Raw genomic sequence first — 25,229 nt, 5'->3', positions numbered from 1 at the left:
CCCGTGTAGGCTTAAGGTTTAAATGAGTTTAAAATACTTAAGTCTAATGTAAATTATGTCACTATAACAAATAGTATGTTTTTATATGAAGTCAATATTCTTCAACTATTACACATTTTTGTAATAAGTATTTTTGTTTGTGTTTATTTTTTGAATTATGGTAAATGATTTTCTTTATTTCTTGTAGTATATGTGTATATTACTATATATATTAGGAAAAAAAACCGCCTAGCGCCTAACCCGTATAGGCACTGCCTAGAAGGCCTAGGCACTAGGCGCTCTCCCACCACCCGACTACCGCCTAGCGTTTTTTAGAACACTGGTTGAAACTGTTACAAAAAGCCAGCCACTATTGGTTTAGCCTACGAATACAACATAGACCGACACATAACTTGAGGCCAGAGATCCAAATGGTTAAACCCTTGAAATATATATATTTCAATTTTCTTCATTTTCGCGGTAATACCCTCCTCTATTCCCCTTTTTTTCATATATCTTTCTTTTCAAACTCTCATTCTTAACTTTTTTTTTCTCTCTCCTCAAAATTCTCATCTCCCTCTTTTTTTTTTTTTTTTTTTTTTTTCCATTCTTATCAATTCGAGCTCAAGAAAATAAAAAACCACTCATCAGAATCTCATCACAATCATTCTTCGATCTGCTGCAAATTAAAGGTTCCTTCTTTCTTCCCTTATTCTCCAATTGGTTTCAACACTTTAATTGAACAGATCTTTGTTTTATTGCATTCACTGTATAGACTCATTTGAATTTCTGTTTAAAATTTCAATTCTGACGATAATTTGTGGTTTTGATTATAGTTTTGGTGAAAGATTTGATTTTTGTTGTGAAAGATTGGTGGATGTGATTGTGTGTTGATTGAATTGGAAGTTTAGAATTTGAATTATGATGAGCTGATTAGTGTTATTGAAGGTTTTAATTCAGATGAACTGTGTTGGGTTTGATTAGTGTTAATTAGTGGAAAATTTTGAATTTTCTTTAGTGTAAACAACTCATTTTAATGTTACATGACATGCACTTTTGCATTTCTTGATAATCTAATGCTATTAAACTGAATTGAGTAGTGATTTTTGAGGTTATTGGACTATTTATTCAAATCTTGAACCTGTAATTTTCAAATGTTAAGACTGGATGTCCTAAATATTAACATATTATGTCAGCTCATAGAGTGATATCTGTTTGTGCTTTCAAATAATATATCGATTTACAGACAGAAATGATTGAGGTGTAATTTTGAAAGAGTAAGGTTTACAGGAGTGAGTGATAAGTTTGCTGTCATGTGTAGGATTCGCATGGATGTTCACAACCGACTTGATTCTTTAAGTATGAATGTGATTACTCACCACTCAAGAATGCGGATGCATACCTTCGTAATACAAATACAACTAGAGAGAAGTTGAGACCAGAAAAAAAAAAAAACAAGTATATTTCTTTCCCTTTATGCATGCATTACATTTGTATAAGGAAAGAAGTGTGTGCCACACCATTGGGTGGTGAGTGAAACTGAACTCATGTGGATGGTGCTTTTGCCTATAGTATATACCACAAGTAGTTTCACCTTCATTTGCGATGCATCTCAGTATTGAGACTGCAGCTTTTTTAACTACTTGTTGACTACTCAATTATTTACATAATTTGCTTTTATGGGACATAAAGGATTAAGGGAATGTGCAGGAAACATTGTCTGGCTCTCCAATTTTTTGGATACTTAATTGAGTTTGGTTTCTAACCTAGTTATTTTTCATGTCCCAGGATTCTTTGAAGTATACTCTCATGGCATCTACAAGAAAATCTAGAAGTCTGAATAAACGGTTTTCTAAAGTCCACGACGAGTCACCTGATAAGGACGGTGGCAATGGGAGCAAAAGCAAACAGCGGGTCAGATTTATTTGCGCTTGGCATCTAGTTTATATGATGAGATTATCCTTTCACACTGAATGAATTTTCAATTGCATCAGAGAAGCATCATTGAAGCTTCTAGAGAATGTTTTGTTTGTTTTTTAAGCTTTTTTTTACTGTGAAGAATCTTAAATGGTCACACATATATAGATGCTCATATTTGCATGTGTGTGTGTGTGTGTGTGTATGAGTAGGGACGTTGTGAAGAATGGAACCTGTGTGTCCACATTGAATTTACTCTGTTTCATTACGTTAATGTATAATAGTTTAAGTATAAAATTTTCAATTCTGGGACGTTATGAAGAATGGAACCTCTACTTGACTTGACTGGCAACAGCATTTTGACTGAAAAAAAACACACTCATTCCTGCAGAAGAGGAAGCTGTCTGACATGCTAGGATCTCAATGGAGCAAGGAAGAACTAGAGCGATTTTATGAAGCCTATCGAAAATATGGAAAAGATTGGAAGAAGGTTTCATCTGTTTTTCTCATCTCCCTACTGTCCTTATTAATTATAAGGCTGATAGGTCCCCTTTAATTTAGCTTTCGTACATAGGCTATTTTTTTTTGTATAGCATCACCTTTATTCTTTAAACTTGTTGTAAAGGTTAACTGAAAATCCACCTGTTTTAATGAATATTTCTCTCATCTATTTGCTGAATTTACTGATTTGTGGTTCATATGGCCGTCTAGGTGGCTGTTGCTGTACGTAACAGGTCCGTAGAAATGGTGGAGGCCCTTTACAACATGAACAGGGTACTTATGGTCATTGCTTTTGAAAACTATCACACGCACACACACACACACACACACACGAGAAATTATTGGTTTGTCAGTTGCAATGGCAGAATGTTGATATATTATTCTTGACTTGCAGGCATACTTATCCCTTCCAGAGGGCACAGCATCTGTTGTTGGACTAATTGCAATGATGACTGATCACTATAGTATCATGGTGAGCTTGGAATTTAGTTTTCATCCATGGTTTCAGATGCTATTATGTTGGACTCTGCTTTTAATACCTTTGTTTTGCTGGTTTATAGTTGCTGTCTTAGTTGTTGGGAATGCATATTTTTTAGTCACTATTTTTTCTACCGGAAATTCCGTGTGCCAAGAATGAACCTACATGATGCATATCATTGGTTAATTTTCCTTTTCAGACGAACAATATGAATGGCGAAGTCAACTAGACAGTTGAAACGCATTTTTGAAATACATAGTTCTTGAAAACAATAAACTTAGTTAGACAAGAGGATCCATATACCCCCTTAAGTTTAGAGTTAAGAGCTGAACACAAATATATGCAAAAAGAATGGAAATTATAGGTAGAGAGGGAGTTTCTGTATGACACGAGACAAACACTAGATGCAAAGCTATATCCTCTCATGCTCATCAGAAGCCCAATTAGTTTCAATATTTTTTGAATAACTGATCAGACAAGAAATATCTAACAAAAACTACTTAGCTTGTGTTCGCGTGTACTCTTTCTAGTTTGTGGTTTCTATTACGTCTTAATTTTTTGAAAACGCACCCAAGAGTAATATTTTCTGCTACATATTGTTTATTTGGAAAAAATTGACATTCTATTTGAGGAAACATTACCCACTATTTAGCAATTTTTCTGGGTATTCGGTGCTGCCTAATTCCTGCTATCTTTAATCTGCAGGAAAGTGAGAGTGAACGAGAGAGTAACGATGAACCTGAAACATCTCGAAAGCCTCAAAAGCGTGCTCGTGGAAAATTAAGGTCTAACGTATCAAAAGGATCAGATGAGAACAGTCCAGATTTGTTGCGGTCTCAATCCGTTGCATCGAACTATGGTTGCCTATCATTATTGAAGAAGAAGCGCTCTGGTGGTAAGCTCTCATGCTTCCTTATGCACCAGTTGGTTAAGGCTTATCTGCTCTCCCAAACATTTTATCATCTCGTGAGGTTAACCAACTTGACATTTGAAAGAACTTCAAGCCAAGTGAAGATATTTGTTTTTCCCTTTATTGATGGCATTATTGACTGTATAAAAACTTAAGGTTTGTTGCCGTGAATGATAATTCATATATTTTGCAGGTAGCCGACCTCGTGCTGTTGGAAAAAGGACTCCTCGTTTCCCTGTTTCATACTCATATGATAAGTATGAATCCCAAAAGTTTGTTTCACCCAATAAACAAGTTAGAAAGTCAGAGGTAGACACCAATGATGATGAAGTTGCAGTCTTAGTATTGGCTGAGGCTTTACAAAGAGGAGGTTCTCCACACGTTTCTCAAACACCTAAAAGGACGAAGCAGCTGATGAGATCTTCACCAGTTGTCAATCGTGGACGGATGGTAATATTATTTTTGCTCTCTCCCTCTCCTGCCTTATGATTACTGAAAGAGGAATTAAGATGTCAAACTTCTATGGATGAATTTCAGCATGCAGATTCAGAGGGAGCTAGTGCTAAGGTTTATGGTGTCACCACGGACGAGGATGGTTTTGAAGGTAGTTTAGGAAGTAGGGAAGCAGAGAATGGAGATTTTGCCAGGGATACAAGTTATATGATGGATACAGAAGGTGTTGGTACAGTAGAAATTAAACAGAAGGGAAAGAGGAGTCATGGAAAGAAGTCAAAGATCCAGACTGCTGAAAATGATGCTTCTGATGATATTAGGGAAGCATGCAGCGGTACTGAAGAAGGATTGACAGTGAGTTCAATTAAAGAAAAAGTTGAAGATGAGGTCACAAATCGAAGAAGTGAGCGGCATTCCCCCCAGGGTCCAAGAAAGAGAAGCAGACAACTTTTTTTTGGAGGTAAAGTAAACCAGTTTTTCTTGAAATCTATCTACTGTTGCAACTGTGATTGGTCTTTTTTTAAAGTGTTTTTTGTTCCTAAGGATCAAGGAGTTGTCACGGCTTATCGTCTTGGAATGCTCGTGGCTATCTTTTTCTATATATAGAAAAAAGGGCTTTTTTATATTTTGTTTGAAAAGTGATGCACTCTTACTTACTATCCTTTTTCTAGATGAAGCAAGTTTGGTCATATCTTTGCCTTGTCTTTACAAAATTTAGTCTAGATTACATACATAATTGGATGAGAGTGAAAGGATTTGAGTGACATTTTTAATGGGCTTCATGCTTAAAGACAATGATTTTAGGGGATCCATAGTTTGAAGTTCTTACTTATAAATTATGATGGCTGCTATTATGCTGTCTTATGGTTGGTAACTGTATGAGCCTTTTTGTTCCATTGGTTTGTTTTTAGGCGATCTCTTTTGCCTCTCTATATACCTATTTTGATCAAATATGTGAAGCTGCAAAACACACACCTAGAATCGGCCTCTAAATTGTCATTTTAAACTGAAGGTCCCTTCAGAAGTCTCTATGAATTTAAGGATTTTTAGTTGTCCTGGCGGAAATGAATGCTCCATTGGAACATGAGTTGGGATTCATATTTCTGTTTGTGGGCCACTGGTCATGGGTGAGCTGTTTGACCGGTTTGAGTCCTATGGCCTGCATGCTTTGATGTTTTAAGGTTTGAGCGTGAGACCTCTTACTTGATACTAGTGTATTTGCAAGTTCTACATGCGAGATTTTCAATCAGAATGTTTATTATTTTAATTTGCATGAAAATCATATGATTAAATTAAAACTTGTGAGTTTAAACTATAAGCATCTTAGTATTGAAAAATAGGCCCATGCGTATGGGATTTGTAAAAGTTTTAGAACATAAAATGAGTGACCTGTCCAAGTGATTAAGGGGCTGGCCCTCATGAATTATGATGAGGATTCATGTGTCCAGACTTACTTGTGGTACATTGTTGTTTTGAGTAGGTGGGCACCACCAAAGTATTGTGTTTTTGGTTGATTTGTTTGACTTTTTTCTATAACTTTTTTTAATGGACTATGGAGTAGGCTCCGCTAGTACAAAGTTGCAAAAGCCGACGGCAGAATATAAAGGCCTGGTCTCACTCTTTTACATAGTTTCAGCTATGATAGTGAGCTGACAACTCAGTCAACCTAATTTAAACTGAATAAGCTGTTTTAGAATAAAAAGGAGTATGATGACAAATTGTTCCCTTATAAGTTGGAGTAGTAGGTGCCAGCAAGTAGCATATAAGGACAAATTGTGGCAATATATCAAACTATGAGGTGTTGGAGTGCGTACTGTTGGTTAATCAAGCCTTATGATAGGAGTAAGATGCAGTTTACTAACCAATTATCCATATCCGAGGAACTTATATTTCTGCGCTATTGTTAATTATAGAGTCATTAACCTTTTTAACTCTTTATTTCTCAAGTTTATTCTTCGGGCCTCTAAAATACTTACAGGCCCCCTCAAGTTTGAAATTCTGCAGAGGATATACCTTAGGGGTGAATGTGAGCGCTTGGTACCATGTTGTGGACTTGTGGTTTCAATACTTCAACTTACGTTACCACCACAGATGAGGTGCCCTATCAGTACATAATAGTGTTTGAGTGTTTTGTTTTATTTGAAATAATTTGTAGCCGCGAAAGACCATATTTTGGTTGTTAGACTTTAGGCATTCTCCGCTCCTATATGCATTATGTCGTGGTTACTAGCATCCTTTGACACAATGTCCATAGTGCGATCCATATAAATTCTTGATGACAGGTATAGACCATGATGATTTCAATGTGCTTCCCGATCCTAGCTAAAGAGGGACAGAGGCCTGGTTTTTCCTTGGTGCCTTGAGGGTGTATATGTATCTCTTCCGATATCCCTTCTTCTGCCATATATTTATCATTTCATGTCTATAATTTTGTTTATTTGTATAGAATTCTTGCCTGTTATTGTGGAAGATACAGCCGTAGTGCCTTATTAGTTACTTGAAAAAATTGTTTGCTAGTATGCAATGTTATGATATAACCCACTTTGTCCTTTTTTTTGAAGATTCTGTGTATTTTTTGTAATTTTGGTTCTTTCTTGTTTTCCATTTTCTCTTTGTAGATGAAAGCTCTGCACTGGATGCTCTGTGCACTTTGGCAGATTTGTCCATGAAGCTTGCCCCAACATCCACTATTGAATCAGGTATGCGTTAGTGATCTTCTTCTTCTTCATCTTCTTTAATTATTGTCTACAGATCTACATCATATCATTGTAAGTGAAAGGAACTAATATGATCTTTGTAGTTCATTTTTGTACAGTACTCTATTCTTGGAGTATCCTAGTTGACACTTTTTCTGGTAGCAATTTGACTGTGTGCACCACATTTGTGGGTGTGAGTAATTATATGTTTAAAACTTTTAGACTTTTAGTATAGAACCTCATGTTCTGGTTTAACATGATCTCACTTGTGTAAAGTTTGAGTTTTTTTTTTGGGTTAAGGCTATAACTGTTATTGCTCTTTGTCTGTGTAGAATCATCTGTGCAGTTTAAGGAGGAAAAAACAACATCCAATGTGGTTGAGAAGTCTAGCAGACCTGAAGCTATGTCTGGAAACCATCAAAGAGGAAAAGCGAAAATGTCAGGGGATAAAGGGCACAAGTCACCAGCTGGAGTCGACATTAGTGCTCATAAAAACATTCAAAGAAAAGAAGATTCTGGATTTGATCTTAGTGCTGTTTCTGAGGCAAATGGGCGCCCATTTCTGTCTACTATGAAAATTAAAAAAAGAAAGCGCAAGTCCTTGGTTGCAAAAGTAAGAAGTTGGTGCTAACTCTTTTTACCCTTCATGGACTTTGTCGTGCTTCCTTGCCACTTATTGATACCCTTAGGTTTTCCGATATTTATGTGTAGAATGAGTTGATGATGACACATTATATGTTTTGCAGACTCAAAAAATTGATGCTTATAGTGAAACTAGATTGGGTGAAGCTCATAAAACTGAGGTATGCAGGTTTTACGCCTTATAAATAACTATGTCCGCTCTTATTTCATTTAAACCATTCAGTTGTAAGTCTAAGAAGGAAAATGTAAGCTTCATGTTTATTTGACATGAAAACCATGCTTTAGAGAGCCAAATTCCTATTAGACTATTAGTCTATCACACCCTCAAATGTATGTATGTATTTTATAATGCCCTGTTCAATGATTGTGATGTAATGTCGAAGGAAGTAGAAGGTTGCTGTCCACTTGTTTATTTTGGTTTGGAAGTATATAAATTATAAAGGAAGAAGGTGGTTGTTTACTTATATTGTGGTTGTATGTGCCTATTGAGATGCCCAATCAGTGTTCCCGTGTTTTCATCAAAACTACTATGAGTGCCACACCTTTCTTTGCACTGTCCCATAATCACTTATTTTGCCTGCAATAATCCTGTACACTCATCACACCATTATACTTCCACATACTCCCTGAGCTTTGTTGACTGCAGATGAAGTAATATTTAGTCATAGAGCAGTGGACTCAGCAGCTGAACTACCCCTATTTTATTATAATTTATACACGGTTTTGCTATTATATATTACTCCTATCTGGTCAAATCCCTCTAGTTTGTTACTATCATCTGCAGTTACTAAATATGCATGCAACTCTACTTGTTATATATTTTTTATGGCACCTTATCCATGCAATTGAAATACTCTACTTGTTTAATTTTTATTTGCTATCTAATGTTGACCTCTTCTGTAGGACCCTTCTGAAGAAGAGAAGAAATCAATTAGTAAAATTAAACGCATCGGTCAAATAGCTACGGTACAGAAACAGGCAAAATCACTCAAACCTTCAGAAAGATCTTCTTCAAATACTAATTCACTCAGACTAGGAACTAGTTCAGCTGTATCAAATGTACAAGTTTCCAGCGCAAACCAAGTTAGTCTCCCAACCAGACTCAGGAGTAGGCGTAAGAAAGCATTGATGCGGTTTGAATTGAAATCTCCCGAGAATATTGGAAATGATCGACCTAATAACTTTTCTCAATCACTTCATAACAGAGCACTTGATCTCAAGGTTAGATATGTGTTTCTTCACACATACAGAAATTATTTATTGTGGAGTATCTTAAATTATATCCACACAATTTAAATGCAGGAAAAACTTTCAAGATGTCTTTCATCTCAAATTTTACGCAGATGGTGTGCTTTCGAGTGGTTCTACAGTGCTATAGATTATCCGTGGTTCGCTAAGAGGGAGTTTGTTGAGTACTTAAATCATGTTGGCTTGGGCCATATTCCGAGGTTGACACGTGTTGAATGGGGTGTCATAAGGAGGTAGTGTGTCTTTTGAATCATTATTTAATATCATTCATCATTGACTAAGCTTAAGCTTATTTTGGTTATGGTCGTAGTTGATTCTGTTATTATTTTTAATATATAGCACGTGTATGTTGTTGCAGCTCTCTTGGTAAACCTCGGAGGTTATCCCAACAGTTTCTACATGAAGAAAAGGAGAAACTAGAGCAGTATCGTGAATCTGTCAGAACACATTACACTGACCTACGCTCTTCGAAAAAGGATGGACTTCCAGCAGATCTTGCTCAACCTCCCATTGTCGGTAATCGTGTTATTGCTTGGCATCCAAAGACAAGAGAATTACATGACGGGAAAGTACTAACAGTTTATCGTAACAAGTGCCGGGTTCAATTTGACAGACCTGAACTAGGGTCAGAACTTGTCATGGTAATATGTTTGTTATTTATTATCATTGGTTGCATAGCTTTTTGGACTTGGTCAGTATGCTCTTTATCAACCTAATGAGAAAGTAATTTTAACAAGTTTTGCGGCTCCATTTACGCTGTACTGATATCAGCGTCTAGTATCTGTCCAGTTCTAGTTCAGTTTACCCTAAGAAGAGAGTTGGTAGATATGGCAAATATTCTTAATGATCATCCCTGAGTACTATTAAAGCTATATGTGATATTTGGTTAATCAGCACTTTGCGATTTGGGATTATGCTTTAGTTTGTTAATTCTATTATATGAATAAAATGGATTATTTGATATCCTACTTGTGATTTGATGCTGTTTAAAATACCTGTAGATATGAGATAATGTATATGTTATTGTGTATTTGCTGTCCCTCACCGCTTTTGCATATTATTCATATCTTTTCTTGTTTTGCTGATAAATAGAAGGGTAGTAATTTATCAGGGAGTATTACTAAAGCAAGGACCAAAATATCGCCGATATATCTGATATATATCGGTATTTTGGTACACCGACATCGATATTTCCAACATATATCCACCGAATATAGAACCTTTTTTTCCGATATATATTGGAATTTCCGATATAAAACTTTATATCACCGATATAATCAATATATCCCAATATTTACGATATATATCGGTTGACTTTTTGACCATTTTTTAATATAAATCCGATATTTCCAATATATTTCCGATATTTTAAATAGTTCGGACTGGTCACCAAAAAAAATGGAGATATCCGATATATATCGGTTTTTGGGTACACTGATGTATTCATCGATATCGATATTTTGGGCCTTGTACTAAAGTAAGTTCTATCCGTGATAAACTATGGGTTGGCATCACAAGAACGAAAGAGAATTTTATAAAAGTATTGCAGTATTACCTTAGAAGTTACGTCAAAGAAGACCTTCCCATAGTTTATTATTTCCAAGAGTTATGAAGTTCATCAGCTTGTAACTTGGTTTAGAAGTGTTTTAGAGTGGTCAGGAGTTCTGTCCTTTGATCATTTGCTTGCCTTGTTTCAGTACTGTATATGTATCTCATCCTATATCAATTTGATTTGGGTATATATACAAATTATTGAGAAATATGAGTATGATTATATAATCAACTTGGAAAGATGTGCCGGGAACCTAGATCGCAGCACATTGACGTGTCATATATGCCATGTAATTCTGATCCTAAATTCCTGACAATAGCAGAAAGCAGAAGCCAAGATACCAGACAACAAATTTACATGGTAGTTAGGCCTTTCCCACATTCTGGATGAAAGATCCGAAAATCAAGATTTTTCAGGGGGACATTTCTAGGTACATGAAACTTGACACATGTATGGAGAGAATTGGAGATACTCATTGAGGGTAATGGGGATTTAATTATTGATAGGGACAGCTTTTGTAGCATGGCTGTTTTAATTTAGTGAAATTTGGTTTTGTAGTTGTTGTTGGTCCCCTTTGAGGTGGTAGGATGGAAAATGAAAGTGGTGCTACATGATGGAGATGAGTCAATGACATTAAAGAGAGAATCTAAGTTTTTCTGCTCCAACTTGGAAATGTAGTGCCAATGTTGAAAATCTTAAATATCTTACGTACTAGAAGCTAAAAGTAGGTCTATGTAATAATGAAGTGTTATTATTTTCTGTTTGCAAGATGTCACCTCCTGATATTAGTCACGGCTCAGTAATTCCTGTCATCACTATCTCTGCTGTCCTTGCTTTGTAGTCTTAATTTCTAATTTCGGATTCTCTTGTTTTCCTTGGTGCTTTGCTAAGGAAGCAAAAGGTTGGAAGGATAACCCTCTTCTGTCTTTTGGATATTGATGTAACTCACCTTTTCATCAGTGAACCCATTTTAGCTATTAGAAAAAGAGGAGAAAATTATCTTTAATATGCAAATATAATTTTCAGGTAGAACAGAGTGATTTATGTTAATTAATTTTTTCCCAATGTAGGATATTGACTGCATGCCTTCGAATCCTCTTGATTATATGCCTGAAGCGCTTAGAAGACAGAGTTTGGCTAGTGACAAGTTGCATGAGAACTTCAGTGAGCACAAACTGAATGGTCGCTCTAACGATTGGAAAAGTGGAGGACACGTGAAACTTCCACCAAGTGAGAATCAGGAAAATGCAGATGGAACATCCCACATTTCTCCACCAGCTTATCCCATGAACACTTTGTTAAAGCATGCAAAGGTTAGTGCTTCCCATTGTTTCGAATCCACCTTTGCTCTTTCTATGAAAATGTAATATGAAGAATCTTGAAAAGTTGGGAGTTAGTGTCGATCCACCTCGGCTACCATACCTGGCAATAAATCGGCTTTTATATTTAGCATTTTATGCCAACAGTACAAAATATTTTGAAGACTACGATAGTTACTTAAACCTTTTTCAGGTTGGCCATGGTCAGCAATTTTTTCTTTTGCCAAATCATATAATTGTTTATGGCTGGAAACTTGCTTTGAGATAGTCTTGTTTGTAGTGCTCCACTTCTATTGTAAATCTATGGAAATTCCTCTTTTTACTTCTTCACGGATCTAATCTCACACATTATTAAGTTGTGAGAAACACTCAATGCCTTTTGGAGGTTATTTGGATCTCCTCGTGAACGCACTAAAAATCATGTTACCACACTTCCTAGTGTTGCTGTTACAGAAAAAAGCAGTTAGAGGTTGGAATGGTCATAACTGTGTTAGTATTTAAGTTTGATCCTCTTTGGGCAGGGTGACACAATCAATTCTATATCACAAGCTAAAGCTGCAGCTAGTGAAATTGTTAATGCTCAAAAATCAACATACACTCAGCCATGCACTCTGGCACAGATACAAGCTAGAGAAGCTGATATACGGGCTCTTTCTGATCTGACTCGCGCTCTGGATAAAAAGGTATTCCCTGTAATATACTATACATGCCTAATACCCTATATGCATCTAGTTACTTGGTTCTGCACTTCTACTACTTATTTTGTTATTCAAAATTTGTGCATTTGTGGCAATTCACCTTACTAGTGTCCAAAAGTTGATATTTTTGCATTTATAAATATACAAAGGTAATTACGGTCTTGTTAAGAGAGTTAGCAACTGGGTATGAGAAAATCCATTATTATATCCTTTTGAACTATTTGTTTTGATATTACGCCTTCTTGAAGATCTCCCATACCCTCTTGAAGTGGCAAAACATTTAAGAACATTTTTTTTTTGTTGACTACCTTAGAGTGTGGAAGGGAGCATGTTAAGAGTAGAGAGGAAGTGTATGCATGGAAGCAAGGTAGGGGTGAGCTGGATGAGTCATGAGTGGTTGTATAAGAATGCCTTTGAGTTGATGGAAAACATCTTTGCGGAGATACAAAACCGAATACTGCAATATCCTGGCACATTTGTTTTTGTCTAAAATTTGGAAAAATGAGGAATGGAGGTCAGATTATTACCCACTTTGGTGGAAACGTTGGTTCCATTATGGATGCTCCGTTCAATTCCGGGGCTTTTGGTTTGTAATTATTGCTCTAGGGTCTAGCAATACTGTATTTGTAAGAGTGCATTTGGATGGGCAAACTAGACCAACTTTACAATGCTTGCGAATCCATTGGTTCATGGCTGATGCTTCTTAATCTCTGTTCTTTATCCAGGTATATTTGTCGACTTAATATGAGGAAAATAATTTTGGTGTTGCATTGCTTTAGTTTTTAAACTCCAAAAGTTAGTACCAGAAGCACCATGTAGAAGAACAAAACTGGAAAAGTAGTGACAATTGTTCGACCACCTGACATAGAGATGAATAATTTGGTCGCATCCGTTGTCTCTATGATAACTATTGACTAAAAGCATTCCGATCATTATACTGTCCTGACAAAGCAAGATTATCTATCTGATCCAACACTTTTCAAAAAACTTAACCATGATATATATTAATTTTTATTTTATATTTTTGGGTGAAGCCAAAGGATTATTATTGTTGGTGGAAAATTGTGTTCACCTTATCAATTGTTGCCTGGTAGAGGGACACCATTGTGGAATGATTTAAAGTAAATTTGTGGGAAGGTGAAGAAACAAGCCTAACACTCTGATGATTGAAGTTAAATTTTAATTGCAATCAGCATTATATGGAAAGGCCAACTAGTCCTCTTTCTTTCTTTCTTTTGTCAGTCCAACATTGGTTTTATTGTGATGGTCATTTGGTAAGAGCAAGAAATATTTCATCTTTACATCGCTTAATAAGCTTCAAAGCTGGTGTCTGCTTCTGTACTTTACAGGAAGCATTGGTTTTGGAATTGAGACATATGAATGATGAAGTCCTGGCAAACCAAAAAGATGGAGACAGCGCTCTCAAGGATTCTGAGCCTTTTAAGAAGCAGTATGCTACGGTACTCATACAGCTGAAGGAAGCCAATGACCAGGCATGAGGCTTCCCAAACTTGTTGTGAACTTTGTTTCAAGTTTCACACATTGTACTGTTTCAGAACTTCCTCCGATATCTTGTAGTTAATGTTTTTGCGGTTGCAGGTTTCTTCTGCTCTACTTTATCTGAGACAACGTAACACATACCAAGGAAATTCTCCAACTCCTTGGCTGAAACCTCAGGCTAATTCCGGAGTTCCTGTTGGATCCTTGAGTTCTTATGAACAAGCAGCATTTCTTCCTCAAGAGTCAGGATCTCGTGTGGTTGAAATTCTTGAAACCTCAAGACTTAAAGCCCAGACCATGGTCGATGCAGCTGTGCAGGTATTGAAATCCTGGATCGCCTTTTTTTTTTTTTTTTTTTTTTTTTTAAATCTTTGGTTTTATTGATTCTTCATTGTGGCTCTTATTCGTCCTATGTGCTTATCTTTCTCTTTAATATAACCTGGGATTTTAGTTAAATAGATGCTGAATGATCACTCGTTTTATTTCCTTCTGTCTGAGTAATTATACTGCTTTGATGGAAATTATAGGTGGTGTCCTCTTTGAAAGTTGGGGAAGATGCGTTTACAAGGGTGGGAGAGGCTTTAGATTCTGCAGATAATCGGCATTTTGGAACCGATTCTGGCATATCTGCTGGGCGATCTTTTACCTCTTCCGATCCAGGTCTTGGCAATTTGGCTAATCATGAATCCTCAAATTCCTGCACATTGGAGTCAGTGATGCCAACTAGTGCTAATGGTCCAAATCCAACAAATACTTCTGAGCAGAGTGTTGCAGTGCAAATCCCCTCAGAACTTATCTCTTCTTGTGTTGCTACGTTGCTCGTGATTCAGGTATTCTGACACTGCCTGCCTTCTGGACTCGTGATTTGCTTATGATGTGCTTTGTGATTTACGTTATTGCTCTTGTCATAGAATATATATTCGAAAGTTAATTGAATTTACGTCAAGTGAACTGATGAGTCGGTTTTGTTTGACGCTGAAGTGGCTGGCAGAACCTACTTGTTATGCTATTTCCTTGCTTCTTAGTACTCATTTACAGTATGACGAGGATAATCTCAGAAGTGTTCCCTTTGATCTTTATCTGAGATTCAGCGAAATTTAAGAATGCAGCATATATATTCAGGGTGTGAAACAAAATTTAGGCAAGTAAAATCATTTGTGTGCCTGGCTACAGTTGGCAAAGACACATGTTGATATAATTTGTGTATTGTGTATTCGTGTACCCTCCCATAATATGAGAATAGGAATTCATCTCCACACTGCCAACAACAGCCATAATGTATATATGGATGGATTAGCAATGTCAGTCTTCTTCCAGAGCACTGTTTTCCATATCAATAAGCCACTGAATTTCCCTTGTCCTAATCGGAGTCATATTTTTGTTTATTTGACCATATACTGCTTTAGCATTCTTTTTTCTTCTTATTTGCAGTCATGTATTTTAATTACTAAAATTTCTATATTTCAGTTGGTGATGGACGACAAGAGTATACTCATAAATTATGTATAACTAACTCTTTATTCTACTGTGGTTATTATGCAGACTTGCACGGAAAGGCAGTATCCACCAGCCGAAGTGGCCCAGATACTAGACTCTGCTGTTACTAGTCTGCAGCCTTATTGTTCTCAGAACGCCTCCGTTTATAGAGAGATACAAATGTGCATGGGACTTGTAAAGAATCAGATATTGGCGCTTATACCAACTTAAAAGTTGCAACCATTGATTGTCCCTGTTGTTGTAAATAGGAAACAATAACAAGTGAAATAGCTCCCATTCTCAGCTTTTCACAGCTTCTTGTGCATCTTTATTTAATTTTTTCTTTCCCCCTTTTCACTGGGGTTCTATAGTCTTCTGTTTTATTCCTCAGCCATCATATCATAATAAAAGTTGTTCTCTGAGTAGTTCTGGTTATGCAAATCACTTTTGACTAAATGCAGAAAATCCCGATTTGTTTTGAAAAATTAGTTTATGGTGTTCTGCTACTAAATCTATCGAATGCAACAAGTCAACAACAAACGAGACTTCAATACAATATCGGTATTTCGGCATATTTCAAGGCATTTTGTACTAATAAGACGAATCTAACCGTATCTCGAGAACCATCTAACAAATCGAAACGGTCCATTTGACACATACAAACCCTAGTGAACCCTAAAACTCCATATAAAAGCAAAAAACCCAATTTGTTGATTTCCCATCCTCATTTCTCCAAAGTGAAAGATGGTGAAGTTTCTGAAAGCGAACAAGGCAGTAATCGTTCTGCAAGGGCGTTACGCAGGTCGAAAGGCAGTAATCCTCCGTTCGTTCGATGAGGGAACACGTGACCGTCCATACGGACACTGTTTAGTAGCTGGTATCTCAAAATACCCAAAGAAAGTAATCAGAAAAGACTCGGCTAAAAAGACAGCTAAGAAGTCACGTGTCAAGACATTCATCAAAGTGGTTAACTATAATCACATCATGCCTACTCGTTACACACTTGATGTTGATTTGAAAGATGTTGTTGGTGGTACTACTAGTGAGATTTTTCAGTCAAAGGATAAGAAACTCACTGCTGCTAAGGAAGTCAAGGCTCGTTTTGAGGAGAGGTTTAAGACTGGCAAGAATAGGTGGTTCTTTTCCAAGCTCAGGTTCTGACCACTCGGGCCAAATGGGTATCTGTTTTAACTCATTTTATGGATTTACGTTCGCTGAGATTATCTTTAATTTTGGATTATATTAAGTGGGCTTGCTTTATATTTATGTTATTTTTAATTGCATTTGTTAGTTTTGATGTTGGTATGGTTGGCTCTAGAGCCTTCTTTTATCGATCTTAACAAACTTGGGCAACGAGGTTTTTCATAGTGGTTGGAAATAAGTCGTATGCTGGGATGTAGTGTCTTGCAAGATATTCAAGGTTTTAACCTTTTTTTTTTTTGGTACAACGTGATAGTGAGTGGGGTTATATTATTGAATGCATGTTCTGTTGATTACATTTCATAGGTTATAAATTTTTAATGGAGATGACTTGAGTATGGAATGGAATTGCTATGATTTTGTATGTAGGAAGTTTATAACCCTGGGTTTATCTAATGTTAATGTTGATATGGAGACCCACCCAAGTAGAGTACTTAGATACGAGTGATCTTAGGGCTAAGGGTGTTGGACAAAATACTAGCACAGCAAGGAATTAGTTTTGATTAGATGATGAGAATAGACTTCAAGACTTATATATGATGGGGGGTTTGATTACATGGTTCATTTTGTAACGATTTCTGTACCTAATGTTAAACTTGGTATGGAGACCTAAATAGAATCCTGAGTTTTGAATGGCCTTGGAGTTGAGGGTCTTGCGACAAATATTAGTAAAACATGGATTTAGTTTTGATGGGATGATTACAATAGACTTTTAGACAAAATATTTGATGTCGCTTTGGATTTAGAGCCTTTTTTTCCTTCGTTATTGTTTTTTCGACATTATGGTTTTATTAATCTCAACATCCTTCTTCATGTGAAAGGGAAAACAAGGTTTTTGCTAGATGTGTAAATAAGTTGTGTGCTGGGATGTAAATGTCTTGCAAGATCTGCAAGGTTCCATCCCTTTTTTCTGTGTCATCTTGAACTGGCAGTTGTTTCTGTTTTGATATTTTTCCTTAATTTTATATTCAATCAATTGAATAAATGCGTTGGAGATGGTTTTATTGGCCGAAAATATCTTAACTAGGTTATCAGTAGCGAATCATTTACTCAATGATTGTTTATTCCGCAGTACACGACCTAGAAAAACTCGTGAAGATATTGCTGGTCCTTCCGTGGGGAAGAGTTCCACCTTTGTTAGGGAGGTCCCGTATTACATTGCCTTGTGGAGCAACGTTTCTGCTTTTGTTTCATCAAACTGGCTTTTTTATTCTGTTTTTGTTCTACTGGTTTTAAGGATGCTTTATTGCTACTTGACCTTGTGATGACTGCTGTATGGTATAAATAATGTCAGTTGAGAACAGTAAAATTGGTGTGGCACCTGTAGTCTGTTTGAATGCCTTGAGTTTGCCTGGATTAACTATCAAATTGATTTGAGGTTAAGTTCTTTTTGTCAGGGTGTTAAGTGGTTCATAGACCCATGCTTTTCAAGGTGCTTCTTGACTATTGTAATATGGTATTTAGGATGACCATTCATACAATCATACCTACATTGTATGATTTGTGGTGGCCAGTGACTAATGAGTCTTTGAATTGTTACTGTGGTTGTTGCATATTATAGCCATGGGCTCTGCAGTTGCTAGGGTTTACCACTAAAATGGATTTGGGTTTTAAGATTTTTTTAGTTTTTATAGACCTGTAGTTTATCTCTGCCACACTTACCCCTTTGGATGAGCAATCTTGTTTACAAACCATGGGAGGAGAAAGTGTTGACTTCCCCAACGAGTTTGGCAACCATCAAGCAAATCCATTGTGTCTGTCACTGGCCCAGTCTTTACCTTGTGAGGATTTGTGCTGTTGACCTCATTTGAAATCGGCTTAAGATAAGTTTTGAAATGGAAGGAGGTGCAAGTTCAATAGGTGTCAGTTGAGTTTTTCTAATATGTTGAAAGAGTCGGGACACTTCTTTGTTTGATTTTTCTTGGTCATGCTGTTTTGGAGCTTAGTGTTTCTCAAGTACAAGGACATCTAATCTATAAGTATACTGTGAAAAGCATATTTCCCATATTTGAACCCCTCTTTTTTATGCTTCACTACTTCATTGCAATGTTTTTTTCTTTGGAATTAATAGAAATGCTGTGCTCGTACTTTACAATTGATTGAGTGAGTTGAAGTTGGAATGGGTTCAAACGGACCAGAATCAGACTTTGCCATATGTGCTTTTGGGTGTCTCTTCATGCTTACATAATTACATACTTACATGATTTACATCAAACAAAATTCTTTGACATATGACACCGTCTCTATCCGCTCCAATCCAAACAAGATGTAGTTATAGTTCAGAGTTGCCAAATTCACAAATCAAAGTTCCACAAGGTATGAGCTCCAGGTGGACCAATTGGAATTTTGCCAAAAACTAAAATCTATTTGTAGGTGGAGGCAAATGTGGAGGTATTAACTGTTTGTCGCGTAGGTTGTTTATTTTTTTGACTTTTGGAATGGTACGTGCGACAGTGGTAATGTCGTGTGGGGTAAACATGCAGTTGATGCCTCCACTAGAGATGCTCTCTAAGTTAGTAATAGCAGCAGAAAGTACCTGTTTCTATGAAGAACAGCTGTCAAAGAACAAATACTTCGCTGGGATTTCTTTAGTGTGGTTGTTCTCTCACAAGTCACACTTTTCAATAACATCGTCGGGGAAGGGTTTACATTATAAAGCATACTCATCTCAGATATCATTGGATGAGTTGGGACTTCTTTTTTCGTTTGATAAATATTAAGAAGCAAATCATTAGTGATTTGTTTAGCTTCCTCATCAAACTTCAAATATATATCAGTAGAAACCAATATATAGTTAAATACTTTCCTGGAAAGCTCGGAGGAAAGATTTGATGACAAGACGTCGGAGTTGAAAAGCTCAACTTGTCTAGTGCATAATCAAACAGAATAGACTACAGTTCTCACTGACTACAATCAGCAAATAACAGCTGTTCCATTAAAAATCTGAAAGAATTCAAAATCCGACTCCCAAATCTTCATAGTATTTTTTTTTTGAAAAGATGTTGGGATTAGGCAGATCTCCACCTGTATTACTTTCTAAAATAAGTTAAGGTTACATCCTATGTTACAATTTGATTCAGAACATTACATAGAGGTGGAATGAAAGAAATATGATTACCACCTGTACACATGGCAGATAGAGAATTCATTGAGCCTGAGGATGTATCTCTTGATGATGGCTACTAGATTAAGGCAATTCCATGGTAGAACTTCCTTCTCTTTGATTATAAGGACATCGCTCATAGAGTCAAATGCAACAATAACTTTGTCATAACCTCTTACCATACATTCTTCCAAACCCTTCTCAATGCCTTTTAATTCTTGGTATACCACCGACCTGATAATGCCTCCTCTAGTGTAGGCAAAGAGAACCTGGCCATACTTATTTCTATCCATACCTCCATAACCTACTCTTTCATCACTCATTGATCCATCACAGTTTAATTTTAAAGTACTCGAAAGGGGAGGTAACCATTTACATTGAGTACTCAAATGTTGTTTATACTTGAAGTGTAATCCGATTCTGTCAGCAAAAACTTTGAGGTCAATAGAATCTTCCAGCTCATCTATTAGGATTTCAACATAATGTTTCATATCTTTAATGATCAATTTACTAATGACATTAACTGACTTAGACATTTTTTAATCTTCTTCCATTACGCTCTTTCCAAATGTGGCCAATAGTAGCACAAATGAAGACTTTGAAGATCTCTAATTTATTGGACTTTCCCCGAACCAGATTCATGATGAAACACCATTTTCTATTAGAGTCATGACCAACACTTGAAAGACTTAAAGCTTGCTTAACTTCAGATCACACAGTCTTAGAATAAGAACAGTCAAAGAACATATGTTTAGAGTTTTCCTTGCTGTTGTTACAAAGGCAACATGAAGAAGAGTTTAGAACTTTTTTATAAACAAGCCGATCTTGTGTAGGCAGACTACCTGAAAATAGCTGCTAAGCATTGAATGAGAATTTAGGCATCACAAGTTTACCCCAAACAAGACTTGCCCATCTCACTTTAGCTCGTGTCTTCCTCAGGCATTGATAAGCACACTTAGAACTAAAATTACTTGTAGGAGACTCTGTCCAAATAATCGTATCTTCATCCAATTCATTGTATATCTCGGTTTTTGAAATGTTGTTCTTGAGAATCCCATCTGGTAGATTTAGAACTTCATTATTCCACCTTCCTTGAGTTAGTAAGACACTCACTGTAGCTTCTTCAGGGAATGAGAAATGGGCTTGAGCTTCAACATTGCAATGCAAGGGAGCACCTATACACCAAATATCATGCCATAGATAAGTCTGAGTTCCTTGTGCAATAATATATTTGATGTGCTTTTGTGCATACTTTCTACTCTTCAGTATAGCCCTCCATGACCATGCACAATCCGTTGGAATCTTCATTGTCCAAAAGAATTTCCTTTTAATCTGCTCACTCCACATCCACTTGTTCCACAAATTGTTTTCCTTCCTTACAATTTTAAAAACCAAGCCACACAAATCACTTCTATTCCAAATGATTGGATCCACAATGCCTAAACCTCCTTCAGATTTATAGAAGAGAAGATTCTCTTTACATGTTTGGTGCATCTTTGCTTCTATAAGAGGTCCACTCCACAAAAACTTGATGCAGATCCTTGATATGTTCAGAAGTGCTCCTTTAGGCAGAATAAAAGTTCTTGCCCAATAAAAATGAAAATAAGATAGAACAGAAACTATAAGTTGGAATCGACCTGCATGACTCAAATGTAGGTTCTTCCAATTTGTTAGTCTCCCTATCACTTTCTCAATAAGAGGTAAACAATCTTGTACACTTAGCCTAGATGAAACCAAAGGTAGACCTAAGTATTTAAGAGGGGGTTCTGAAATGTGGACACCAAGAACATCAGCAAGTAGAACTCCTTCATCATGTGACATGCTTCCAATGAGCATAGAAGATTTGTTTAAGTTAACATGAAGGCCAGTGGCTGCAGAGAAGATGGACAAAGCACTCTTAAAAGAGTTGATAGATTCAGAATTACCTTTAGAGACCTTTAGAGAATAATAGTATATCATCTGCAAAGCAAAGATGTGTGATCTTCTTTCTTGAACATTTAGGGTGGAGGTGGATAGACCTTAACATAACTCTTTGAGAAATGATAGAATTCAACACTTCCATGACAATGACAAAGATATAAGGTGACAAAGGATCACCCTGTCTTAGTCCCCTCCTACCTGGGAAATATCCTTTTGGAGCTCCATTTACAATGACTGAGAAGTAATGAGAAAAATAACAACTCTTGAGCCAACATTTGAATTTTGGAGGGAAACATAGAGCATCTAATATGTGTGAGATAGTGGACCAAGAGACAGTATCATATGCTTTTTGGAGATTTATCTTGATGGTACACCTTGGAGAGCCATGTTTTCTTGTATAGCTTCGAAGAAGTTCATGAGAGAGGAGGTTATTCTCTTGACTGGATCTTCCAGGAATGAAGGCAGACTATGTTGGAGCAATGAGTTTATCCATGAGAGGCTGCATTCTTAGAGTTAGGATCTTAGAAACACATTTGTGTAAAACATTAGTGCATGTTATAGGCCTGAAATCACCCAGTTTCACTGGAATCTGAATCTTGGGAATTAAAACAATAAAAGTGGAGTTAATACCCTTTGGAATATAGTTATGTTGAAGCATGTAATGTACAAAGTTCACAAAATCAGTACCAACTACATCCCAACACTTCTTGAAAAAGAAAGCATTGTACCCATCAAGGCCCGGAGCCTTATTATCCTCTATACTAAAAAGAACACTTTTGATTTCATCTTGTGTGATTTCTTTTTCTAGTTCAACAGCATCTAGAGGAGAGATAGTACCTGATACTTGCATGTTCGTAAAGAAATCAGAATCATATGCAATAGCTGAGTCCACCCCCAACATGCTTTGATAAAAACTCAAGAATGCATCAGAGATTAGGTCTGGATCATTAATCAAGACACCATCATTATTTTCCACAACCCATATAAGATTTCTATCCTTTTTTTCCTTAATAGCATTAAAGAAATAAGCATTACACTTGTCATTGAACTGGAGCCAATCACATTCTGCCTTCTGTCTTAAGTCTTCTTGTTCCATTTTTGCAAGTTGTATATAAGATAGTCTTGCTGTCTTTTCCATTAGAGAAAGGGAATAGTCTGATGGAGAATACTGTAAAAGATTTTGAATCTTATGTAACTCCTCCTTTGTAGCTAAGACCTTAGCTACAAAATTTGAAAATTTGCCTCTTGGCCATCCTCTAATGGCCTTCTTAAGCATTTTGAGCTTAGCATTAAGAACATATACATGATTACCAACAATGTTCACACTCCAAGTGTGTTGCAAGAGAGATTGAAATTCGGATGCATGAACCATATATTGCAGAATCTAAAAGGCATATGAGATTTCTTGGATGTATGCCAAACAATAGAAATAGGAGAGTGATCGGATACACCTGGAGGTGAGAAGATAGCTTCAGACATGAAGGAAAATGTCCATGTAGCATTCACAAGACATCTATCAATCTTGGACATCTTTCTATGGATTCCATTGGCATTATTTGACCAAGTGAAAAAACTTACTGAAAATTACAAGTCTGAGAGTCCATTGAAACTTAAGCAATCTGAGAAGCCCATAGTTTCCCTTGGATGAACTAAAGAGCAGCCACTTCTTTCATGAGAGAACAAAACATTATTGAAATCACCTATTGAAATCACCTATGACAATCCATGGCTCAGAGAAACAAGAATTGAAGTTCTTCATAGAATTCCAGAGCAGAATTCTTTCATTGCTATCATTACTAGCATACACCACAGTAAGAAAAAACTTTTTGTTATCTGCAAAATTAGTGACACAAGTATGGATATATTGGTTGGATTCAAAGAGCTTGTCTACATGAACATAACTCGAGTCCCAGCAGACCCAAATCCTGCCACTAGGATCACTAGAATAATTGTGAGTAATAAACTAGCTGTAACAAACAAAATTTCTAATGTAATCAAAACAAAACTCCCTTACTTTAGTTTCAAGTAAGCCCATGATGCAATATTTATTCTCAACCCTTATTTTACTAACCTCCTTGGCTTTAAAAGGGTCATTTATACCTCTGACATTCCAAGCTCCTATAGGCTGCATAGTCATATCTGATTGATGTTTTTTACCTTTCCTGGACCCTTAGGGCCTGTACTGTAATTATCTAGTACAAAAAACAGAAATAAGAATGCAAATAGAAACTTATCACTAAGGATTGCACTCGACACAATTTCCTTAAGACGAAAAACGCCGCCGGTATGGATGCTGCCAGCCTCAAGCATACGCTTCCCAGGATACAACAATGGAAGAGAAAATCACCAACAAACGACCTGCCCTGCAGGAACTCTCAGTACTCCAGACTTTTTTTTTTTTGGAAGAGGAAAGGTTTTTGAAATCAGCGTATCTCATAAAACAGAAAGACCTTTCTTTTTATAGAACTTGCACTCGCAACTGAAAGCGATAATCACTCTTGCAACAAGGCACGACTCTACTGGCTAGTTTTAATGTGTGAGAGAAAAGCGTGATCTCGTTTGACTCGACCAGTAAGGAAAGAAGTGGAAACAGAGTTTTGGAAAGAAGACCAAAAGATATTGTCCGCAAAAACAAGCCCAGTACTCGCACCCACGCGAAGCCCAAATGGGTGGATTTGCACCCCCCCCCCCCCCTTCGCGTGACGTGTGTGGACACACACACACACAAAGGTTTTCTAGAGCTCCCACCTCCCGAGAGCCCCCAAACCAAGGCGGCCTTGTGTGTGCGCGAGCACCTCCTTATATCTCTCTACACTATCCCTCCATAAGGACACAAAACAATATAAACTTAAGATATTTAAGTTTAGTAACCAATGTAGGACTATCCCCCACATGAATGAAATTATAAAGAAACAAAAGAAAAAACAAGAATGTCTGGAGTATGAAGAAGTTATGAATGGGCTGAAGGTGTCATTCGACTTGAACCTTTGCTTGGTGTTTGTCTGTCGGGATTACTAATTGACCAGTGACCTTAGTCTTGAACTGTTCAACATTTATGTAAGCCAAGTCAACAGGTAACACACATAACTTCAAAAATCATCATAGAGTTCCCTCAGTTGTGCTCGTATAGCCATGAGCTTCCCAGGTTTCATGAGTGCTCTAGAGAACAAGCCTATAAGTTCTCATAGGAAGCGGTTTTACTTCCTCACTCATATAGGTGTCTCTATTAGGAATGTACTGTATCATTAAACCCCACTGGAAAAACCAACTATAGAAAGCATTAAGAGTATTCACTCATCCTTGAAAAGATACAGAAGGTACTACTACATCTTAGGGATGGGTACAGAGTTTTCACTCTAGGTGTAGTACCCCCTTACAAATCATGCAGATAACTTGTTTCCCCATTGAACCTTGATCCTGGGATCTCCATTCACAAAGGTTGGGTGTCAGTTATCGTTGATTTAAATAAATAGGTTTAATCTTTAATAGACTTTAGCCTAGTGTTACCAGACCCGACCTGGCCCAGCGGTTTGACCCGGTCACCAAACCGGGTTGGGTCACATAGTAGATCATTTAAGCAGTTGACCCAGGCCAAACCCAGTTAACTCGTCCAGTTTTCTTGTAAACCGCTTTAAAC

At 36.8% G+C, this 25,229-nt stretch overlaps 2 protein-coding genes across 3 annotated transcripts; both read left to right on the top strand.

Moving 5' to 3' along the window:
• The first annotated feature begins 541 nt into the window (after positions 1-541).
• Positions 542-15,804, top strand: ALY3 (DNA binding protein). Of its 2 annotated transcripts, none has more exons than XM_086560837.1 (20): positions 542-671; positions 1,768-1,893; positions 2,288-2,386; positions 2,608-2,670; positions 2,792-2,869; positions 3,581-3,770; positions 3,979-4,235; positions 4,323-4,698; positions 6,857-6,937; positions 7,267-7,547; positions 7,681-7,737; positions 8,480-8,797; positions 8,879-9,057; positions 9,183-9,465; positions 11,447-11,689; positions 12,217-12,378; positions 13,743-13,853; positions 13,993-14,211; positions 14,421-14,723; positions 15,436-15,804. In XM_086560837.1, exons 2-20 carry the CDS (start codon positions 1,789-1,791, stop codon positions 15,598-15,600), a joined length of 3,570 nt encoding a protein of 1,189 aa, XP_086416963.1. In that variant the 5' UTR covers positions 542-671; positions 1,768-1,788; the 3' UTR covers positions 15,601-15,804. The 2 variants fall into 2 exon arrangements, with proteins under 2 accessions (XP_086416963.1, XP_086416962.1); XM_086560836.1 differs by having other exon boundaries at positions 13,743-13,886.
• Positions 15,805-16,079: 275 nt separating this feature from the next.
• On the top strand, positions 16,080-17,878 carry LOC147499022 (large ribosomal subunit protein eL27x-like). Its single transcript, XM_086560838.1, has 2 exons — positions 16,080-16,547; positions 17,642-17,878. Exon 1 carries the CDS (start codon positions 16,114-16,116, stop codon positions 16,528-16,530), a length of 417 nt encoding a protein of 138 aa, XP_086416964.1. The 5' UTR covers positions 16,080-16,113; the 3' UTR covers positions 16,531-16,547; positions 17,642-17,878.
• Positions 17,879-25,229: the final 7,351 nt, after the last annotated feature.

This window comes from Coptis chinensis, chromosome 5 (assembly GCF_015680905.1).
Source record: "Coptis chinensis isolate HL-2020 chromosome 5, ASM1568090v1, whole genome shotgun sequence".
Lineage (NCBI taxonomy): Eukaryota > Viridiplantae > Streptophyta > Magnoliopsida > Ranunculales > Ranunculaceae > Coptis > Coptis chinensis.
The sequence above is the reverse complement of the archived record's forward strand: the minus strand, read 5'-3'. Positions and strand labels throughout refer to the sequence as shown.